Source organism: Ursus arctos, unplaced genomic scaffold (genome assembly GCF_023065955.2).
Source record: "Ursus arctos isolate Adak ecotype North America unplaced genomic scaffold, UrsArc2.0 scaffold_16, whole genome shotgun sequence".
Classification (NCBI taxonomy): Eukaryota; Metazoa; Chordata; class Mammalia; order Carnivora; family Ursidae; genus Ursus; species Ursus arctos.
In genome coordinates, this window is record NW_026622830.1 from 21,747,476 (window position 1) to 21,770,950 (window position 23,475).

Consider the following 23,475-nt stretch of genomic DNA (forward strand, 5'->3'; position numbering starts at 1 on the left):
GCATGCAATTCTTGATCTCAGGTAGTGAGTTCAAGCCCCACATTGGGCATAGAGCTTACTTTAAAAAAAAAAAAGCATAGGGACGCCTAGGTGGCTCAGTCAGTTAAGCCTCTGGCTCTTGATTTCAGCTTAGGTCATGATATCCAGTCATGAAATCAAGCGCCCTATTGGGCTTACAGTCAGCGTGGAGTCGCTTGAGGTTCTCGCTTTCCTCTGCCCCTCCCCCCACTCTCGTGTCCACAATCACATGTTCTGTCTCTCTCTAAAATAAATAAATCTTTTTTTTTAAAAGGGATAATTATTAAGATCTGTAAAATGATTAAGTGCTCACGATACATTTTGACATGAAGCATATTATGATATGTTAAAAATGGTTTTCAGTGAGTTCTTTATTTTTTTATTTTTATTTTTTTTAAAGATTTTATTTATCCATTTGAGAGAGAGAGAGAGAGTGCATGGGGGAAGGGGTAGAGGGAAAGGGAGAGAGAGAGAATCTCAAGCAGGCTCCACACCCAGAGTGGAGCCCTATATGGAGCTTGATCCCACAACCCTGAGATCATGACCTGCCAAAACCAAGAGCTGGTCGCTTAACCGACTGAGCCACCCAGGTGCCCCTCTTTATTATTTCTTTTATAAAGTGGCTTAAATTTACTTTGTTTTAACCAGTTATTACACCTGAAATCTTTACAGTGAAGACCTAGACCCTTAGGGGCGCCTGGGTGGCGTAGTCGTTAAGCGTCTGCCTTTGGCTTAGGGCGTGATCCCAGCGTTCTGGGATAGAGCCTCACATCAGGCTTCTCCACTAGGAGCCTGCTTCTTCCTCTCCCACTCCCCCTACTTGTGTTCCCTCTTTCGCTGGCTGTCTCTCTCTGTCAAAATAAATAAATAAAATCTTAAAAAAAAAAAAAAAAGACTTAGACCCTTAAATGGATTAAAGTAGATTGTAGAATTTTTTTTATGATTTGTAATAACAAGATAGATTCTAGGAGCACCTGCATGGCTCAGTCAGTTAAGCGTCTGACTTTGGCTCAGGTCACGATCTCAGGATCCTGGGATTAAGCCCCATATCCAGTTCCAGGCTCAGCAGGGAGTCTGCTTGTCCCTTTCCCTCTGCCCCTCTTCCCACTCATGTTCTTTCTTTCTCAAATAAATAATAGAAAATATTTTTAAAAATAGATTCTGTTTGAGGTTACATTAATCTTATATAAGGGGAAACGAATAAGCCAATATATGATTTTCTTTCCATTTTACTTAATTTTTTAAAAGATTTTATTTTTAAGTAATCTCTACACCCAATGTGGGGCTCAAACTCACAACCCGATCAAGAGTTGCATGCTCCACTGACTGAGCCAGCAAGGGGCCCCCGATTGTCATATATTTAAAGATTTGGGGGGGCACCTGGGTGGCACAGTCGGTTGAGGATCCTACTCTTGGTTTTGACTCAGGTCATGATCTCAGGGTGGTGAGATCGAGGCCCCGAGTTGGGCTCCAAGCTCAGCGTGGAGTCTGCTTAGGACTTTCTCTCTCTCTCCCTCTGCCTCTCCCCTCCCCTCAAATAAATACATAAATCTTTAAAGATTTTGGAACTTTTCTTGTCTGATAAGGACATCCAAAAGGTTGAATTAACAACATTCACAGTGTCTTCTATTCCAGAGATACTTTGATATCATTCTTGGTATATTATTAGAGGTGACTAAACTTGATATAGTTTATTATGGTGATAAAGTGGCTTTATAAGAGTAGGGTGAAAAAAATTAATACCAATTATCAACCATAAATCTAATCTTTGTTAATATGCATACACATTGTTTAACAAAGTTGTAAATTCTAGTCATTACTTGACTCAGGCTGTCAGTATGCAACTTGAATTGAGCTATTTTTAAAGGAAATAATTTTCTTATCACCAGCATCTTCAGATGTTGAACCAGATGACCCCTTTAAGCTTCTTTACAGCGTTGAGCTTCTCTAATTCATATTTTATATATTTCTGTGTATGGGCATGGTACACTTTAACTATAATAGCATCTTTTTTTTTTTTTTAAGATTTTATTTATTTATTTGACAGAGAGACAGTCAGTGAGAGAGGGAACACAGCAGGGGGAGTGGGAGAGGAAGAAGCAGGCTCCTAGCAGAGGAGCCCGATGTGGGGCTCGATCCCAGAGCACCGGGATCACGCCCTGAGCCGAAGGCAGACGCTTAACAACTGCGCCACCCAGGCGCCCCTAACTATAATAGCATCTTAACATATGGATCTTTGCAGTGACAGTTTAACAGTAGTCATTTATTTATGTATGTATTTATTTATTTTTAAAGACTTTATTTATTTGAGAGCAAGAGTAAGTGAAAGAGAAAAAGCACAAGCAGAGGGAGGAGCATAGGCAGAGGGAGAAGCAGACTTCCTGCTAAGCAGGGAGCCAGATGCGGGGCTCGTTCCTGGGACTTCGGGATCATGACCCGAGCTGAAGGCAGATACTCAACCCACTGAGCCACCCAGGCACCCCAACAGTAGTCATTTAAAACATATTTGAGGGGCAAGTGGGTGGCTCAAGTCGATTAAGCATCTGACTTTGGCTCAGGTCATGATCTCCAGGTCCCGGGATGGAGCCCTGCATCGGGCTCCCTGCTCAGCAGGAAACCTGCTTCTCTCTCTCTCTCTCTCTCTCTCTCTCTCTCCCCTTCTCCCTCTGGTCCTCCCTACCACTTGTTCTCTCTCTCTCTCTCTCAAATCTTAAAAAAATAAAACATTTGAGTTCTATGCGTCAGGCACTGTGCTGTGTGATGAATTCTGAGAATATGGCAGTAAATGATACGGGCAAGGCTCGTCACCTCCCAGAATTCCATACATTTTTAAGAAACTTCATGGAAAAATTTGAAGCAGTTTGAAAATCATGAATTAGATCATTTATTAAATTCCTTTTTTATTTTATATCTTTCTCTTTAAAAGGCAGTTATGGATAGTTAAGAAAAAAGTATCTTTATTTTTTAAGATTTTATTTATCTTGGTGGGGGGAGTGTGCACACACTGTAGGGAGGGGCAAAGGGAGAGAGAGAATCTTAAGCAGACTCTGCACAGAGCACAAAGCCTGACACAGAGCTCCATCTCACTACCCTAAGATCATGACCTGAGCTGAAACCAAGAGTCAGTCACTTACCCAACTGAGCCACCCAAGTGCACCAAGAAGTATCTTTATTTGAAGAAATATAGAGAGACATTAAATCTTCACCCATATTTAACCCTGTTTAAACTTAGGGTAACAAATAATTGTAAAATGTGTTTTTATTAAGTATAAGTATTTGAGTAATATTAAGTAGTATAGAATTTTATTTTCCTGCCTCAGAGTTCTTATCTATATGATAGGAATCTTCCTTTCTTCTTCACTCCCTCCCTCTCTCCCTAATGGGTAGTTTATAGATAGATTTAGGGGGAAAAAATATACACATTGCCTGTAGTAATATGACTTTTATGATCTGAACGAATGTGTTAAATAAGTATGTTTAACTTGAATACAGACTAACTTAAAGGCTAATCAAATCATAATAAAAAGATTGAAATACTTATCTTTCTATTATTAGAATCCATTAAGAAGAAGTAAAATATACCCAGATCCAATATACTTGATCTGTCTGGTAGTAAGGTAATGCTATCAATATCTTATTATTTCCTGTAGTCATGTTCTTACTTGAGAACAATTGAATAGCTTTGTGCACTGTAGATAGGAATGGCTGCACAAAAATTTTAGATGAAGTCACATAGTGTTACTGATATTAATTGAAGCATAATTTTCTAGGTAATTAATGATCCTATCCATGGCCACATTGAACTTCACCCTCTCCTCATCCGAATCATCGACACACCTCAGTTTCAGCGGCTTCGATATATCAAACAGCTGGGAGGCAGTTACTACATTTTTCCAGGTGCTTCGCACAATCGATTTGAGCACAGTCTAGGGTAAGAAGGCAGTTTGTGGGGAATTTACAGTTATTAAGTACCTTCCTTATCTCATGAATTGACTGTCTCATCTTATCTTTTAGAGAATAAATAGTTTTACAGAATGGTAATAATATCCATATTTTGTTGATGAGAAAATTGAGGCTTTGATTTACCTTGCTGTATTTTGTTTATTTTATGTGTTCCTATAAGCCAATTCAGATCTTTACTGGAAAGGTAATCGAAGTGTCTATTGACAGGTCACTTGGGTGACCTATTTGTGCTGAAATATTTAAAACCTAGCAGGGTTGGTTACTGATGTAACTAACTTTGTAAGTTTGATTATTTAATTTTCCTGTTTGGTCTTGTACAGAATTGCCTCTGAAAGCAGGTGATTTTCTTCACCTACCAGGAAATTTGTAGATCAGAAAAATATTCACAAGCTTGGAGAAGTGGCACCTCTGTGATGTACAACTAAGTTGAGAATTTGGTCTGCTTTTCCATTATAAAATCTGGAGCCGGGAGAACATGGGCTGGGCTGGGAAGAACCGGACAGTTTTCTAGGTTTTGTGAAGTACTCACACTGTTTTACTTTGTTTCGTTTGTTTGTTTTGAAGCGTTGTTTTTTTGTGGGGTTTTTTTTTTAAGTGTTTTGAATAGCAACAACACAAGCGTCTACTCAAATATGCATTCATTCATCAACACATATTTATTGAAAACTTACTAGGCCCTACCAGACCAACAAGGTAGCAATTGTCTCTAACTTTGTGGAGTTCAGAGTTAAAGGGGAAAAGAAAGATATTGTATTCTCAGGAATTACTCCCAGGGAGAAGTGCTAAAAGTTCATTTAACATTTGTCAGGCACTTTATCTTCAATCTATGTTATAAACATTGCAAAGCCAGAAGTCCTGCTTCTTTGAAAAAAAAAAAAAAGATTTGTGCTTAAATACACAGAATATAAAATTTACCACCTAAACCATTTTTAAGTGTACAGTTCAGTAGTGTTAAATATATCCATATTATTGTGAAGCCAAACTCCAGAACCTTTTCATCTTGCAAAACTGAAACTCTAGATCCATTAAATAACAATTCCCATTCTCCTCTCCCTCCAGCCTCTGGTCATCACCATTATACTGTCTATTTCTATTAATTTAACTACTCTAGGTACCTCATATAAGTAGTATCCTATAGTTTTTGTCTTTTTGTGACTGGCTCAATTCACTTAGCATAATTTTCTCAAAGTTCATCTATGTTGGAGCATGTGTGAGAATTTATTTTTTAAGACTGAATAATACTCAATTATATGCTTATACCATATTTTGTTTATCCCTTCATTTGTGAGTGGGCACTTGGGTTCTTCTACCTCTGGCTATTGTGAATAGTGTTGCTATGAACATGGGTGTGCATGTATCTCTTTGAGACCCTGTTTTCAGTGTTTTGGGTATATACCCAGAGTGGAACTGCTGGATCATACAGTAATTCTATTTTTAATTTTTTGATGAGCCACTATATTGTTTTTCATAGTGGCTGCTACGAAATTATACATTCCCAACAACAGTGCGTAAGTGTTCTAATTTCTCCACATCCTAGCCAACATTTGTTATTTTCTTTTTTGGGGTTTTGTTTTGTTTTGTTTTTAAAGATTTTATTTATTTATGTGACAGACAGCCAGTGAGAGAGGGAACACAGCAGGGGGAGTGGGAGAGGAAGAAGCAGGCTCCCAGTGGAGGAGCCTGATGCGGGACTCGGATCTGGGAACGCGGGGATGACGCCCTGAGCTGAAGGCAGCCGCTTAACGACTGCGCTACCCAGGCGCCCCTGGGGTTTTGTTTTGTTCTGTTTTGTTTGATAATAGCCTTTCTAATGTGTGTGCAGGTGGTATCTCATTGTGGTTTTGATGTTGCATTTCCCTGATGATTACTGATTATGAGCCTGCTTTGGGGATTCTGTTTGCATGTTTCTGCCCAGTTCTGAAACAGACTACTTGACTACTCTATTAAGTTGCTATAGAGATATGTTAGAACATTTGAGAAACATGTTAAAGTTCTTGAGGTCCAGAAGTATCATTTTTCGAACGGAAGAGTGACTTGATGTTGTTTTCTTGTTTTGCTTACTCCGCAGTGTAGGGTATCTAGCAGGATGTCTGGTTCGTGCACTGCGTGAAAAACAACCAGAGCTGCAGATAAGTGCACGAGATGTGCTCTGTGTTCAGATTGCTGGCCTTTGTCATGATCTCGGTATGCTGTACAAAGAACCAAAGTTGCTCACATAAAGCCATAACATGTTATCTCTCTTTGAAATCAAAAAATCCGATTAACCAAAAGATAAACGGAAATTGTGTTTTAATTCTGCAGTTAAGATTAATCTAAATGTGTCATTGCTTCTTCCTAGAGTGATTCATAAGCCCAAAGCATTGCTACTTTTTTTTTTTTTTTTGTAGTCTTTCAGTGTATTTCCCACATTACAAATCTTTGCTACAAGTTATGTGAAGGGACTTTCTGATAGTGAGATTTTTTGACTACTGTGTTTAGGAGGATGTGGTTTTACCTTTGTTTTATTCTTCTTGTTGAAAAATTGCCATTTTCTTTCCGTTACTTTATCAAATCCATTCTTCTCATACCTAGAATACATAATCTGCCCTAGCAGATTAACAACAGATTTAGAGAACTCCTTTTCCTCCCTGACCCATTTGAGGTCTTGGGCCACTTAAATCCAAGTAGAAGAGTATCATCCTTCTTTGAGAAGGAAAGAGAAAAGAGATTGTCTTCTTTTGTTAAAGTTTTTAACCTCATATCTTTATAGTTTATTCCTACCTATTGGAGGAGACTAAGAGTTTGTGTGTGCCCTCAGGGCAGAGAAAGGGAGGTATCTCTGTTTCAAAATAGCTGGATTCTTACAGGGATAGGACACTCTCTTTAGCTTGTCCCCTTGGAGATTTCAGTGGACCAATATCACTCCTAGATGATAAATTTAACAGATTCTAGGTGTTTTGAGAGGGTATCACTGGGAAACCTTTGCCAGTCTCTAGGAGTCTGAGCACTGCATTAATGAGCCTTTTTGTATAGACTGTGATATGCAGAAAGGCCCAGGGCTGGTCCAGGTGGAGGCCCTCTTCAGCCAAGTAACTCATTTCAGGAATTCTGATAATTACAGAGTTTTGTGTCAACAAAGTTCCATATTATTAAATGAGTGGAATGTTAAAAATCACTTATGAATAAGATAAACTAGTGATCTCCACTTTCAGTTGCCCACATCAACAGTAAAAATCCGAGTGTGTATATTTACTATAAAATATATTATGTACATTATAAAATTTACATGAAAAATGTTTTTCAAGGATGAGAGTAGGAAAAAAAGTTACATTATTTTCTTCCTGCACTCCAGTGGATTGTCTTAAAATGACTATTCTAATATATTCAGTCTGAAGATGCCAAAGGTTTTTCCTTAACCTTCCTTTTAGTTACACAGAGCTGTCCTTTCGTCAGATTTATGTAAGCTCTGATGACTCAGAGACCCCTCCAAGGACTTTCCTATATGGTTTTATTTCCTGTTGTCTTGTTTTAGAAAATAGGAAGGAAGGATTTACTTGTCCCTTTTGGTGACGTACTTATAGATTATTAATTTCTGTTGATTTTCAAGTTAAGCTAAAAAATTAAAAAAAAAAACAGATTCACATTTGACCAGTTTAGAAGCAATTTTCTTGTTCTGAGGCTGCTTTTGTTTTTAAGGTCATGGGCCATTTTCTCATATGTTTGATGGAAGATTTATTCCACTGGCTCGCCCAAATGTGAAATGGACGGTATGTACTCATATATTCAATAGTTAGTAAAGACTATTTAAGCAACCATTGCTGTGTGATAGTATACTCCCCCATTACAGTGTACGTGTGTGTGTGTGTGTGTGTGTGTGTATACATTTCGTTTGATCTCCCAGTAATCTTTAAGGAAAGAATCATTATCTACATTTTTTTTTTTTTAAAGATTTTATTTATTTATTTGACAGAGACAGAGATAGCCAGCGAGAGAGGGAACACAAGCAGGGGGAGTGGGAGAGGAAGAAGCAGGCTCATAGCGGAGGAGCCTGATGTGGGGCTCGATCCCATAACGCCGGGATCACGCCCTGAGCCGAAGGCAGACGCTTAACCGCTGTGCCACCCAGGCGCCCCCTATCTACATTTTTATAAGTGTAAAGGAACCTGAAGCTCACAGAGGTGTACTGATATACAAAAAATCACAAAGCTTGGGGTGCCTGGCTGGCAGTCAGTTAAGCAAACGACTCTTGGGTTTCGACTCCTGGTTTCGGCTCAGGTCATGATCTCCTGGTCGTGCGATTGAGCCCCACCTTGCTGAGTGTGCAGTCTGAGATTCCCTCTCTGTCTGCCCCTTCCCCCCCCCCCCCCCGCTCGCATGCTCTCTCTCTCATATTAAATAAACAAATCTTTAAAAAAAAAAAAATCACAAAGCTGTTAAATGGTAGAGCCAGCACTAGAAAACCAGGTTTTCTAGTGGCTAAATTTTTTTTAAAGATTTTATTTATTTGAGAGAGAGAGAGAGAGAAAGAGACAGAGCACAAGTCGGGTAGAGGGGCAGAGGGAGAGGGAGAAGCAGACTCCCTGCTGAGCAGGAAGCCGGACTCTGGGCTCAGTACCAGGCCAAGGCAGATGCTTAACTGACTGAGCCACCCAGGTGTCCCTCTAGCTGCTAATTGAATGCTCTTACTATTCCATCACTCTACTGAAAAAGTAAATAAATAAAAGGCCAACTACATTTTAACATAATTTTTTTTTTATCATGAAGTAGCCGATACCAGGCAAGTTTCGTCATTTATATTAACTGAACTATTTTATAATTAGGGATATGCAGGTGGCTGACCCATATTTTTGGAATCAATTTTTGAAAAGTGAAGTTACGCTGGCTTCCATTTTTTTTTTTTTACCACATTGTATTTCTGGAACCTGGAGTAGAAAAGGATATTAATATACACTGAATGGTTCTTCCATGTCAACCTCTATTTTCTTTCTTTCTTTTTTAAAAAAATATTTTACTTTTCTTAAGTAACATCTACATCCAATGTGGGGCTTGAATTCATGATCCCGAGACCAAGAGTCACATGCTTCACCAACTGAGCCAATAGGTTACCCTATTTTTTTTTCTTTTAAAGGAATAACACATATAGTCAGTCGTACTGATCTTAAGTGTACAGTTCAGTGAATTTTTTTAAAGTTTGTTTGTTTTAAGTAATCTCTACACCTAACATGGGACTCAAACGTGATCAATAGTTGCACACTCCACCGACTGAGCCAGTCAGGTACCCTGGTTCAGTGAATTTGGCCAGTTGTATACATCCATGTAACCACTACCCAAGTCAGAATATGGAATGTCTTCATCTTCTTAGAAAAATCCCTTATGCCTTTCTCAGTCAATGCCTACTTCTCCCTCATCACCTTCTGAGTCTTACAAACATAGATTAGCTTTGCCTAGTCTTAGATTTAATAGGAGTTAGTATTCCATTGTATGGGTAAGTTGTGATTTGTTTATCCTTTTAACTTTGATAGAATTTGGGTTGTTTTCACTTTTTGACTATTACAAACGAAGTTGCTATACACATCACTGTATATGATTTTTGTGGAAAATGTCTTCATTTCTTTTAGGTAAAATGCCTAGAAGTGCCAGATCATAAAGCAGATGCATGTTTACTTTGTAAGACACTCCCCAGACCTCTCCCATATTGTACCATTTTATGCTCCGTCAGCAGTATGGGAGAGTTCCTATTCCATAACCTCATCAACATTTTGGTTTTTAGATTAGCCTGATAAGTGTCAAGTGGTATTTTGATGAGTTTTGATTTTGGGTTTGTTTTTTTATTGACGTTCTTTGATGTACATCGAATACCATTTCCTGTACTTGGTTATCTTTTGTGAAGAGTTCTTTTCAACATTAGCCCATTTAAAAAATGTTATTGTTCGACTTTTAATTGTTGATTTGAGTTATTTTATATATATATATATATATATATATATATATATATATGTATTGTGAAGATTTTTCTCCTGTCTCTAACTTGCCAATTCATTTTTTTTAATGGTGCCTTTTGAGAAACACATTTTAAATTCTGATGAAGTATTCTGGTTCTTCAACTAAGATGGGTCATTTCTCTGTAGTTTTGCTGCCTTGGGGCGTCATGCTAAAGGCCATAAAAGAACTGGCATATTGTCCAAGGCTTTTGTTCTTCCAAGTGTTAACTTCCTTCTCACATCTGTCTGCTTTTGGTCGTCCGCCAGTACCTGTAGGAAGTTGTCCAGACTTAATAGTTGTTTTCTTCAGCAAGACTGATCTAAATAGGATCTATTCAGCCATTTTCACGTCTTTGTATTTATTTTTTAAAGTAGGCTCCACGCCCAACACGGGGCTTGAACTCACAACCCTGAGATCAAGGCACCCCAATTCCCAAGTCTTTGTATTTGAAAATTTGGCCTTTCAGGGGTGTCTGGGTGGCACAGTCTGTTAGGTGTCTGACTCTTGGTTTCGGCTCAGGACCTGATGTCAGGGTCGTGAGATCAACCCCACGTGGGGCTCCTTGCTTGGCACTGAGTTTGCTTGAGATTCTCTTTCTTTCTGCCCCTCCCACTTGTGTTCTCTTTCTCTCTAAAATAAATAAACACATCTTAAAAAAAAAAAAATTTGGCCTTTCAGGGGTGCCTGGGTGGCTTAGTCGCTAGAGCATGCGTCTCTTGATCTCATGGTTATGAATTCAAGCCCCACGTTGGCTGTGAAGATTACTTAAATAAATAAACTTTAAAAATTTAAAATAAAAAAAATCTGGCCTTTCAGCTTTTTTAAAAAGGGATTTTATTTATTTTTATGTTTTATGTTTTTTTAAAGATTTATTTATTTATTTTTGAGAGAAAGAGAGTGGAAGGAGGGGCGCAGAGAGAGAATCCCCAAGCAGACCTCTTGCTGAGAGCAGAGCCTAACACAGGGCTTGATCCCACGACCCATGAGATCATGACCCAAGCCGAAACCAAGAGTCAGATGTCTACCTAACTGAGCCACACAGGCATGCCTATTTTTTTATTTTTATTCCTTTTTAATATTTTATTTTTCATCTGACAGAGAGAGAGCATACAAGCAGGGGGAGCTGCAGAGGGAAAGGGAGAAGCAGGCTCTCTGCTGAGCAGGGAGCCCGATACAGAGCTTAATCCCAGGACCCTGGGATCATGACCTGAGCCAAAGACAGACGCTTAACTGACTGAGCCACCCAGGCACCCCTATTTATTTATTTTTATTCTTTTATTTTTATTTATTTATTTTTAGTTTTATTCTTTTAAAGATTTATTTATTTGAGAGAGAGAGAGAGCATGTGAGCAGGGGGAGGGGCACAGGGAGAGGGAGAGGAGCAGGTTCCCTGCTAAGTGTGGAGTCTGGTGCTTGGCTCCATCTCAGGACTCTGAGATCATGACCTGAACCAAAACCAAGAGTCAGACACTTAACCAACTGAGCTACTCACATTTAAGTCCTTGACTCATGTGGATTTATTTTTGTGCATGTGTGTAGTAGAAATCTAAAATCTTTTTAAAAACATGGATGTCTATTGAATAGTTCTTTCTTTCCTTATTGATCTATAACACCATCACCAACATTTATTAACTTTCCATATATGATGAATCTTTCTGGTTTCTGTTCTATACCACACTTTTTTTTTTTTTTTTAAGATTTATCTATTTATTTGAGAGAAAGAGCGAGCACGGGAGCAGTCGAGGGGCAGAGGGAGAGTGAGACAGAAAATCCCAAGCAGACTCCACGCTGAGTGGGGAGCCCGACACGGGGCTCAATCCCATGACCCCGAGGTCACCCCCCAAGCTGAAATCATGAGTGAGACCCCCAACTACTGACTCACCTAGGCACCCCTATTCCACACTCTCTTAATTATTATTACTTTATAATAAGTCTTGATAGTTGGTAGGACAATCGTTCGCACCCTGTTCTTTTTTTCAGTATCTTTAGCCCTTTGCTCTTCTATTATAAATTTTATAATTACCTCCTTAAAGGTTTTATACATCTTTTGTTATATTTACTCCTAAGTTGCTTATAATTTTCCTTGCTCTTGTCTATACTGTCTTTGTGAGACTTAAATTTTTCTGTATATACACGTTTTTTTCGGGGTGCCTGGCTGGCTCGGTCAGTGGAGCATGAGACTCTTGATCTCTGGCTTATGAGTTTGAATCCCATACTGGGTGTAGAGATTACTTAACAAAAATCTTTAAAAAAGTAATGTTTTTTTCTGAACCATTTGAAAGTAAGTTATAGACAAACCCCTTTATTCCTAACTACTTCAGTGGGTATTTCCTAAAAACAAGAACATTCTCTTACATAACCCCAGTACGAGTACCAAAATCAGAAAATTAATATTGATGCTATACTATTCTCTAATTTTTACTTTTTTTTTTTCCAAATTGCACCAATTGTCCATATAGAAAAGGAGGAAGAAAACTTTTTTTTCCCTCGCTGATCCATACATACTACTTAGTTATTTCTCTTTACTCTCCTTTGATCTGGAACAAGTCTTCAGTCTTTATCTTTTACGACCTTGTTATTTTTTGAGGAGTACAGTTGAGTTGTTTCTGGAATGTCCCTCAATTTGTCTGATGTTTGCAGTTTTCTGATACATACTGTCAGACTATATGTTTTTGGCAGAATGCCACATTGTATCTTCTTAGTTTATCACATCAGAGGCACATATAATCTGTTTAGCACAGATGAACAGTGCTGGTGATATTAGCTTTGATCACTTGATTCAGACAACGTTTACCACTATAAACTTAAACGGTTTTTTCTCTTTAAATAATATGCATCTTGACTTAATTTTTTAAAAATAGTTATAGGGACATTCAGGTTTTTCATTTTCATATTGAATCAATTTTTGCTAAGACCATTGTCTTCAGGGGATCATTTGATCTTTACAATTATGAATGAGTGAGCAGGAAGAGTAAAACGAGGCCAGTTTGAGATTACCACCTATTGACCTCAGAGCTCTTATGTTTTTACTGGCAAGTTTGCAGTTACCCCTTTTCGCCACGAGATGGAAGTGTTAACAGAATTTGTAACTTGATGTTTCAAGGCTGATGAAACAATAGAACTGAATTTTTTTTTTGAAATTTTAAATTTTATTTTAAGCAGGCTTCACACCCAATGTGGGGCTTGAACTCACCACCCAAGATCAAGTCTCATGCTCCACCGACTGAGCCAGCCAGACACCCCAACTGAACTGAATTTTATAGTGATACTCATTAAAGCAGGATTCTACCTGTGTGACAGGGTAATATTCTTCTGTACCATACTGTGCAGTACTTCTGTACTGTAAATGATTATATCTTATTAAATACATTTATTACTTTTTAAAAAAAGATTTTATTTATTTATTTGACAGTGAGAGAGAAAGAGAGAGCAAGCGCATAAGCAGGGGGAGCAGCAGGCAGGCCTGCAGGCATCCAGAGGGAGAAGCAGGCTCTCTGCTGAGCAAGGAGCCTGAAGCAGGACTTGATCCCAGGGCCCTAGGATTATGACCTGAGCCGAAGGCAAATGCTTAACCCACTGAGCCACCCAGGCACCCCACATTAAATGTATTTATGAAATAATGATGAACATGATATGTAAAAGGTTTATAGGCTAGTAAAATACAGACAAATTTGACAGGTTTTTAAAAGGTTTGCAAAGGGTGCCTGGGTGCTCAGTCAGTTAGGCATCCAACTCTTGATCTCAGCTCAGGTCTCCATCTCAGGATCTTGAGTTCAAGCCCTGCATTGGGCTCCACGATGGGTGTATGACTACTTAAAAAAAATATCTGCAAGATAGTAGTTGAAAGCTAGATAATTAACATGCAGGAGAAATTTATCTTTGAATTACCTGGAATCAAGAATAATTTGGATTATCTGGGGTCCCTAATGCACTAGAGTCTATAACAGACCATATTGTGTTGACTTTTCCTAGCATGAACAGGGCTCAGTGATGATGTTTGAGCACCTAATTAATTCTAATGGACTCAAAGCAGATATGGAATACTATGGTCTCATCCCTGAAGAAGACATTTGCTTTATCAAGGAACTAATTACAGGACCACTTGAATCACCAATCAAAGATTCTTCGGTAAGTTTCTGTACAACTTAATTTGAATTGACTGTGTTTCCCATCGAGTCTTTTCTAGTTTCCTTCAGAGCTATTTGAAGAGAGATATTTGGCTATTTTAGGGAGACTAAATGATAAAATACGTTATATGTTTCTGTTGTTTCATACAAAAAAAAAAAGGCTTATCTGTTTTTTTAATCTCTTGACTGAGTTCTTTAGAAGTTACCTCCCAAGTTAAAATACATATTTAAATATTTTTTGATGAATATATATGCAGTATTCTATATAGGAGCCAGAGGTAATGTTTGTAAATGTAAAAATGTGTGTCTTGTTTCTCCATTAAAATTAACATGTTTGCGTGGTGGGGGGATAGGTGTGAGGGAATGGGAAGTGGGGGGAGGGTAAGATGGGAGGGGGCAGGGCTCAGAAAAGAAAAAGAAGAGAAAAAAATAAAATGATAAGAAAAATAGCATCTGGGGGCGCCTGGGTGGCACAGTGGTTAAGCGTCTGCCTTCGGCTCAGGGCGCGATCCCGGCGTTGTGGGATCGGGCCCCACATCAGGCTCCTCCACTGTGAGCCTGTTTCTTCCTCTCCCACTCCCCCTGCTTGTGTTTCCTCTCTTGCTGGCTGTCTCTATCTCTGTCAAATAAATAAATAAATTCTTTAAAAAAAAAATAGCATCTGAAATATTTAGATATATGAAGATTAGAAAAAAAGTTGAATAGTTCAAAGGAAAATCTGTTTGGTTTTTTGTTTTAATTAAAAAGAAGTTGGGGTGCCTGGGTGGCTTGGTTGATTAAGTGTCCAACTCTTGGTTTTGGCTCACGTCATGATCTCAGAGTTCTGAGATTGAGCCCCGTGCAGGCTCTGTGCTGGGCATGGAGCCTGCTTGGGATTCTCTCTCTCCTTCTCCATCTGCCCCTCCCCCAATAGATAGATAGATAGATAGATAGATAGATAGATAGATAGATAGATAAATGGGGCACCTGGGTGGCTCAGTTGGTTAAGCATCTGCCTTCCGCTCAGGTCATGATCCCAGGGTTCTGGGATCAAGCCCCACCTGGGGCTCCCTGCTCAGCAGAGAATCTGCTTCTTCCTCCTCCCTTCCTCCTGCTCACTCTCTCTCTCAAATAAATAAATAAAATACTTTTAAAAATAAATAATGAAAAAGAAGTTGAAAAATAATTTCCCTCTGAGTTTGTTTTTTTCCTTGAATATATACAAATCTATTTGTCAGATGTAAGATGAAGAGCTGGATTTTGAAGCAAATACTCTATTTCCAAAATATAGGAGCTTCAAAAAAAAATTTTTTTGAGGTTTTATTTATTTATTTGATAGAGAGCATAAGCAGGGGGAGTTGCAGAGGGAGCGGAAATAGCAGTCTCCCCACTGAGCAGGGAGCCCAATGTGGGTCTCGATCCCAGGACCCCGGATCATGACCTGAGCTGAAGGCAGCCGCTTAACTGACTGAACCACCCAGGTGCCCCAAAAATTCTTTGAACAGTACATTTCATTTAGACTAGATATGTAACTACTTTGAATGATAATACTATTTTCATGCATGAATTCAAGCATTAGCATATGAGAGACATTTTTACCAATTTATAATTAGATTTTATATTTTAAAGAAGCTTTTAAGCCAAGAAAAGAAGAAAGCTTGTTGGTTATGAGAAATGTAACAAGTTAGGATTCTTTCAATGGCACACGGTTTAGTATTAACAGGATATCACATACCTTAGCATTTCTTTTCCTTTTTGTACTGGTTTAGGAATTAAGTGGAAGAAGGAAATAGTAGAACCTTCTAAGTTATCTTACATTCCCGTTCAAGTATCTGTTTATAATTTTTAGGTTAACACAGTTGCTTTGCTTGTAAATAGATATGGTTTGTATCCTAAATTTCAGTGAGTTTTCTTGTCTTCCAGTGGCCATATAAAGGGCGTCCTAAAGAGAAAAGCTTCCTTTATGAGATAGTGGCCAATAAAAGAAACGGCATCGATGTGGACAAATGGGATTATTTTGCCAGGTATGCACCGAACACTTCAGAAAAATTGGTTAAAATCCTTATATCCTTTAAATATATTTAATTTTTATTTAAATAAATAAAAAATGAAATCCTTATGTACATTTAGTGCTAATATTTAAGGTACAGTTTCCTTGTTGAAAAATTTCATCTCTCTGCTTTGAAATCTTTCCAGGGACTGCCATCATCTTGGAATCCAAAATAATTTTGATTACCAGCGCTTTATTAAATTTGCCCGTGTCTGTGAAGTAGATAATAGGAAGCGTATTTGTACTAGAGATAAGGTGAGCTATGTCAGAGGAATAATAAAGAATGTGTAGTTCCTAGTTCGAAGTCTAGAAGTAATCGTTCAATAATTTGGAAAAAATCACAACCTGGTAAATTGTCAATCTTTTTACTTTATGCTTAGCACTTGTAAGTATCTTAAAGTTCTTATCACTTCTGCATTGTTAAATAATAAAATTACAACAGACATTTATTGAGTATTGTGCTAGGCACTGTCTTTAAGTGCTTCAGGTGGAATAACTCGGTCCTCACAACCCTGTGAAATAGATACTATTCTTATGCCACTTAACAGGTGAGCAAATTGAAGCACAGAGAAGACATACAGTTAATAAATGGCAGAACTGGGGTTTCAGCCCAGAAAGTTTGACTCAGTTCTCATCCTTAACCATAGTTAGTGATCTATGTTGGTGTTTCATAATAGGTAAAATGCTAAATCATTAGGTCCCTGCTAGATTAGAGTCAAGTAACTGAAGAGTAGTATGGGATTGTACTATAGCAAGTCTTTCTTTTGAGAATAAATAATATAAGAAGAATAATGCCTGATTTCTAGACTTGTTGAGAAGATTAAAGAACATATTGAAGATGCCTAAAACAGAAGAGTTACGGAGTTAAAACAATAGATGTTGGTTTACTAAGAAGAAAAGTTGCAAACCAACAAATGGTTTTACTAACCTGCCTTGTAGTTTTTCAACGGGCTCAGGGATTTTAATGAGGTGTCTCCTGTGCATAGCCTTCTTGTCTGTCTGTCACCATCCCTTTCCCTTGTCCTAGGCACTTGTCTACTCACAAGGTACCATAACCTGACCCTGCATTAATATTTATTTCATGTTTTCCTGCAGGAGGTTGGGAATCTGTATGACATGTTCCATACTCGCAACTCTTTGCACCGCAGAGCTTATCAGCACAAAGTTGGCAACATCATTGATACCATGTAAGAAATTTGACTGCTGTTTCCCTATCAAATTTTTTATGATGCTTTGTTAGATCATTCGTGGGTCAAGTTGAGATTTCTAGATGAATTCAGGTGGATTTTAGGTGAATAAATCTAAAATGGTTCCCTTCATACAACAAAAACTAGCATAAAGTAAACTTAACTTAGTTGGAGGAGGAGGAGGAGAATGAATAAAGGGGATAGACAAAGGGTAGAAGAGATAGCTTCAGCTAGCCGTGAGGAGGCAATGCTGGCATGGCTTAGACCTCCCCAGAGGTATTTGCCTCTGTGCCAGATATTAGTATCAAGGTGAGAGACGGGACGTGAATAACTGACACTCTGAAACTAATGACAAAAATTAATTTTAAGGATTAAGATTAAGGTTTGCCCTCACCTTGTCAGTTATTTGTCAAAATTAGTAGAAAACTGTAAAACCAATAGGAATTTCACCTCTTCTCCCTGACCCAGTGAAAACCATAGCAGAAAAGTTTGGCCAAGTACAGATACAAGTACAGTCATACATCTCTATGAGATGCAAAGACCCATGAAGAGTTCTCAAAAGTAGAGTGTGAGTTAATTCCATGTGTCTGAAATAGTTTTAAATTGGCATGAGCAGACTAGTTAGAATACCTTCACCCATTTGTATGGTTGTTCCTTTGATAAGAAGTTTTTGTTTGATTTTAATTCAGAGAGATCTAGGTTCAAAGCCTGGTACTGCTGCTTCTTAATTTGGTTAAATGAAAATTACTTAATTTCTACATCTGCACGATGGAGGCCGATTACATCGATCTTGTTGGAAAAATTAAATAAGATAATGTATCTAAGGCCCCATATAATGCCTGGATCACAGTAAACACGGTAGCTCACAAATCACTCTGTGGTTATTTAGGCATTTATACATGATCCAAAGACAGTTGTCTTTAGCACATCAGTCTTAGGATTTTACTTCTCTAAAGTAGAAAGATTTCTTTAACGTTAAGCGTGGCATTAAGCAAATACTCAAATTTTCTCATAAGCATAAATTTTTATGAAATGATCTTTAGGATTACAGATGCTTTCCTCAAAGCAGACCCCTACATAGAGATTACAGGGGCTGAAGGAAAAAAGTATCACATTTCTACAGCGATTGATGACATGGAAGCCTTCAGTAAGCTAACAGGTAAGAGCCAGAAGGTAACACGGGTGGTCCATCTCAGATAAAGTATAAGCTAAATTCCAGATGGGTTCTTTTCCAAACATTCCAATGTATTTAATAGCCTCTCACGTGATGATATGCTTTTGGATTTGAGTTTTATCTCTGCTTTGTATTAACAATATAGCCTTGATGAAGTTATTTAACCTCTCTGACCCTTAGTTTCCTCATCTATAAAATGGCAGTATTGATACCTCGCATATAGTGTTGTTGTAGTATTTAAATGAGGCATAACACCTAGTATAGTACTTGGCACATACGTACCCAATATTTACTATTATTTAACTTATAATACAGCTGGACTAATAGCAGACTCGCCCTTTTAACATTATTTTTGTTGTAAAACACAGGAAACCAGGAACATTTTGCCACACCTCAGCAGAAACAAAACCTGCAGCTTAGGGTGGGAAGGGAGAGGTGAAGGAGTTGCAGCTGGTTCTGTCACGTGTGAAAGTGCAGACTGAGCAGTGAAGATGAGCAAAGCAAAAGAAGTAGACCAAAAAGTATGCACCAGTTTTAGTTCTTAGTTGCATATCATGAAACTGACTCTGTCTAAAAAGAAAGTTAGAAAGCAGTCACATAGCTTGTAGAATCCGTGGAAAGGCTGGAGATTCTTAAAATGAGCAAAACCAACACAAGCTCCATGGCCTAAGACAGCCAAGATCACTTGCCATGAGCGTCTGTGAGTGGTACTACTGTTTCTATCACTGCTCGATTCTGTCTGGCAGCATGCTGCCAGAATGAGACCCACACCAGTTCCTCGGAAACCATCTTTGAAGAAGAACCAGTATTCTTCATTTCCAACCATTCGTAGATTAATACTTTTGTAGAACACTAAAAATGAGTTACCAGTAAAATGAAATGGGGTGGGGGGGTAGAACATATAAAATACAACCCCAAATATTTAGTATTGAGTTTGACAGACTTAACATATATTTCAATAAATAGAATCAAAAGAAACAAAAATTTAAATAAGAAAAGTTATATGTATTCTTTTTTTTTTTAAGATTTTATTTATTCATTTGACACAGAGAGAGAGAGGGGGGCAGAGGCAGAGGGAGAAACAGGCTCCCCACTGAGCAGGGATTCCGAAGTGGGGCTCCATCCCAGGACCTGGGATCATGACCTGAGCTGAAGGCAGATGCTCAGCTGACTGAGCCACCCAGGCACCCTGTATTATTCTTTAAAAATATACATGTAGGTGATGCAGAGTCCCTATTACACTTGTAACTTTTTAGTTATTTTCCAATCCTAAGTAAATCAAAAATTAGAAGTGAAATAGTGATGCCTCATATTAAGTATCTTTGTGCACACTCAGAATATTGTGTACATCAGAATTTAAGGTTTATAATGTAACAAGCAACTTTCCTTCTTAATTAATCTGGATTGGATTGATGACAGACACAGGGGATAATGTGTATCTAAATTGTTTCTGTGTTTTATTTTAATAACGTCATTGTAGATACTTATCTCCCATTGTTGTGTTGGTAGGAATGAAAGATGAGGTTATATAACAATTTGAGCAAGCTGGGGCTATTTTTATTTTTTATTTTATTTTTAAAGATTTATTTATTTGACGGAGAGAGAGTACAAACGGGGAGCTGCAGGCAGAGGGAGAGTCTGAGCAGGGAGTCTGATGTGGGGCTTGATCCCAGAACCCCAGGATCATGACTTGAGCCAATGGCAGACACTTAACTGACTGAGCCACCCAGGCACCCCGGGGCTATTTTTAACTTTTGTTCATAATGAAGCAGACGATGCCGTATTTAAAAAGTCATCTGAAAAAAAAAAAAAAGTCATCTTCAGTCTTTATCAGAAGCCAGTTCTAACAATTTATCCTGTAATACTATATTACATTTCTACTATCTCTTGGTGAAAAGAAATGAATTGAGGATTTTATGCACTTTTGGGTTAACTGACAAACCATAAAGTATACAGTTTAATGTGCTCTTACTGCACAATTATACAGAGCTCTCACCGTGAAGGTTCTATAATCCCCAAACTGGCTTTTCCCCTGTTCAGTGAGATGAGTCCACTGATTATGCACTTGGATATTGTATTAATGTCAAAAATGCCAGACAAAATATTAGGTCACATTTTTGTGCTTTATCTGCCAGAGTATGGGAGAACAAGCATATGGACTTTCTAGCTCTCATAATTTGAGACAGGGATAATCTTATCTTTCTGGCATACTATTCAGAGCCGTCCTATAATCCTTATTGGCCTTAACTGCATGACCTGGAAGGAATAGGACCATGTGAGCCTTCATTACCTTTGCTGCTTTTCCAAAAGTCAACTTACTTTATCTAAAAGTCTCCAGTTCTTGTTTTTTAATTTTTTAGAATGTTTCTCCACTTATTGGGAAGTGTTGAACACCTAGAACAGTGTTGAAAGTATTTTACAGTGAACACTTGTACACTCACCCCCTAAATTCTAGCATTTACTGAACTTGCTTTATTACTTATCTATCACTTACCAACCATCTGTACATCTTATTAATCCATCTTAATTTTGATGCATTTTAAAGTTTTTTTTTTTTTTTAATTTTTAAAAGGAGTTATTTATTTTTAGGGAGAGAGAGAGAGAGCGTGCACATGCATGCATGAGTGGGGGGGATCTCCAGCAAACTCCCTGCTGGGTGCAGAGCCCAACATGGGGCTCAGTCCCAGGACCCTGAGGATCATGACCCGAGCCAAAACCAAGAGTTGGACACTCAACCGACTGAGCCGCCCAGGTGCCCCAGTTTTGATGCATTTTAAAGCAAATTGCATGGGGCACCTGGGTGGCTCAGTCCATTAAGTGTCTGCCTTCAGCTCAGGTCATGACCCCAGGGTCCTGGGAATGAACCCTGAATCAGGCTCCCTGCTCCACGGGGAGCCTGCTTCTCCCTCTCCCTCTGCTGCTCCCCCTGCTTGTGCTCTCTCTCCCTCTGTCAATAAATAAATAAAATCTTAAAAAAAAAAAAAAGTGAACTGCAGATACCACTACATTTTACCTTAACTTCCTTAGCATGCAAATTAACTGAAGTTCAACAATTATTTATAGATTTTTTCTTCTGATGTAAAATTCACATGCAATTTATATAAATGTACAAATCTTACGTACATTTGCTAGTGCTTTGACAAATGCAAAATACAGAACATTATCTTCTCCTTAAAAAGTTCCCTCATGCTTCTTCCTTGTCAGTTCCTGCCCCCACCTTACCCCTAGAAACAACCACAACTTGCCAATTCTAGACTTTTTTTAAGTTTATTTATTTTCAGTAACTTCTACACCCAACATGGGGCTCAAACTCATGACCCTGATCTCAGTAGTCGCATGCTCTTCCGACTGAGCCAGCCAGGTGCCTCTGTTCTAGACTTTTATATAAATGGAATCATACAGTGTGTACTCCTCTCTGTAGGGCTCCTTTTTACTCAATGTTATGTATTTGAGATTCATCCAGATTGCATGCATCAGTAGTTTATTCCTTTTTATTGCTGAGTAAGAGATCATCATATGAATATGCCATAGTTTGTCCTCACCGATCTTAAATTCCTATTTATATAAGTTCCTATAAATATTCCTATAAATGTTTCAGCTTACGTGGAAGTTGGCTATCTTAAGCATTGCAAATGTTATGATTCCTGTCTTAGGTAACCATTTTCTTACGTTAGTCTTTATCCCTCAATATTCCTAGGCAATAGATGGACCTTATCCTTCCCTTCTTCCTCAGCAAGCTCCCTTATCCCAAAATCCCTTAATTAAATTGGAATCATAGAATGTTAAATTTAAAAGGACCTAAGAGATCATCTACTTAAAACTCTTCAAGGGACGCCTGAGTGGCTCAGTCGGTTAAGCATCTGCCTTTGCTCAGCTCATGATCCCAGGGTCCTGGGATCGAGTCCCGCGTGGGGCTCTCTGCTCAGTGGGGAGCCTGCTTCTCCCTCTGCCTGCCACTCCCCCTGCTTGTGCGCGTACGCTCGCTCTCTCGCTTCCTCTGACAAATAAATAAAATCTTAAAACAACAACAACCACCACCTCCTCAAATGAGGAAACAGAGGCCAAGTGAGGGAAAGCAACTTATCCTAATAAATGGCAAAGCTAAACTCAACTCTTCTGACTCCAAAGTTGAATGTTGTTTACACTGTTTAATTAAGAGTGATGTATAGTTATTCAGTTTAACATACAAGCAGTGTTATTAACTTTTGTATGTAACTCTTTTCCGAACACAAATATGTGGAACAAATAGAGCTTTCCCACATGGCTAGTGGGAATCCAATGGTACAGCCACTTTGGAAAAGTTTAGCATTTTCATATAAATATGTATTTATCCTATGATCCAATAATTCCTCTTCTACGTACTTACCCAACAGAAATGGAATGTAAGTCCACCTAAAAGCCTGTACCTTATAAGAGTAAGGTAAAAGGCATAAGAAATATATCAGTAAAATTCTGTGGGGTTCAAAGGAAGGAGGAATTACATCTCTAGTTTGGTTGGATTAAGGAAGATTTCACAGTGAGGTGCCTTTTGATATGAATCTTGGGGATTAGGTAGGCTTTCAGGAAGTGAGATTTTGGGGCACCTGGCTGGCTCAGTAGAGTATGTTACTCTTGATCTTGGAGTCGTAAGCTCAAGCCCTATGTTGGATATAGAGATTACTTAAAAAAAATAAAATTTAAAAAAGAAGTGAGGGATGCCTGGCTGGCTCAGTTGGTAGAGCAGGTGACTCGTGATCTTAGGGCTGTGAGTTTGAGCCCCATGTTGGATGTAGAGATTACTTAAAAAAAATTAAAAGAAGTGAGATCCTGTGATGGGGGAAGCATTCCATTAATTCACATAGGAATAGGGTAGGTAAAGGCATGGATTAGAAAAGTGTGGTCTTACTATGTTAAAGTAAAATTGCTATTTTTCAAACTGTGTGTATAATAATATGTAAAGAAATAATGAGGGGCGTCTGGGTGGCTCAGTCGATTAAAGCATCTGCCTTCGGCTTGGGTCGTGATCCCAGGGTCCTG

At 38.4% G+C, this 23,475-nt stretch overlaps 1 protein-coding gene across 5 annotated transcripts in view; it reads left to right on the forward strand.

The window, feature by feature from the left end:
• The window catches only part of SAMHD1 (SAM and HD domain containing deoxynucleoside triphosphate triphosphohydrolase 1), a 67,041-nt gene that overhangs the window by 11,436 nt on the left and 32,130 nt on the right, over positions 1-23,475 (forward strand). For all 5 annotated transcript variants that reach the window (XM_044385808.3, XM_026503448.4, XM_048222313.2 and 2 more), the window contains 8 exons: positions 3,789-3,949; positions 6,050-6,165; positions 7,657-7,727; positions 13,915-14,070; positions 15,972-16,072; positions 16,245-16,353; positions 17,194-17,285; positions 18,329-18,444. In XM_044385808.3, coding sequence (XP_044241743.1) covers positions 3,789-3,949; positions 6,050-6,165; positions 7,657-7,727; positions 13,915-14,070; positions 15,972-16,072; positions 16,245-16,353; positions 17,194-17,285; positions 18,329-18,444 — 922 coding nt within the window. The remainder of the gene's footprint in view (positions 1-3,788; positions 3,950-6,049; positions 6,166-7,656; positions 7,728-13,914; positions 14,071-15,971; positions 16,073-16,244; positions 16,354-17,193; positions 17,286-18,328; positions 18,445-23,475) is intronic.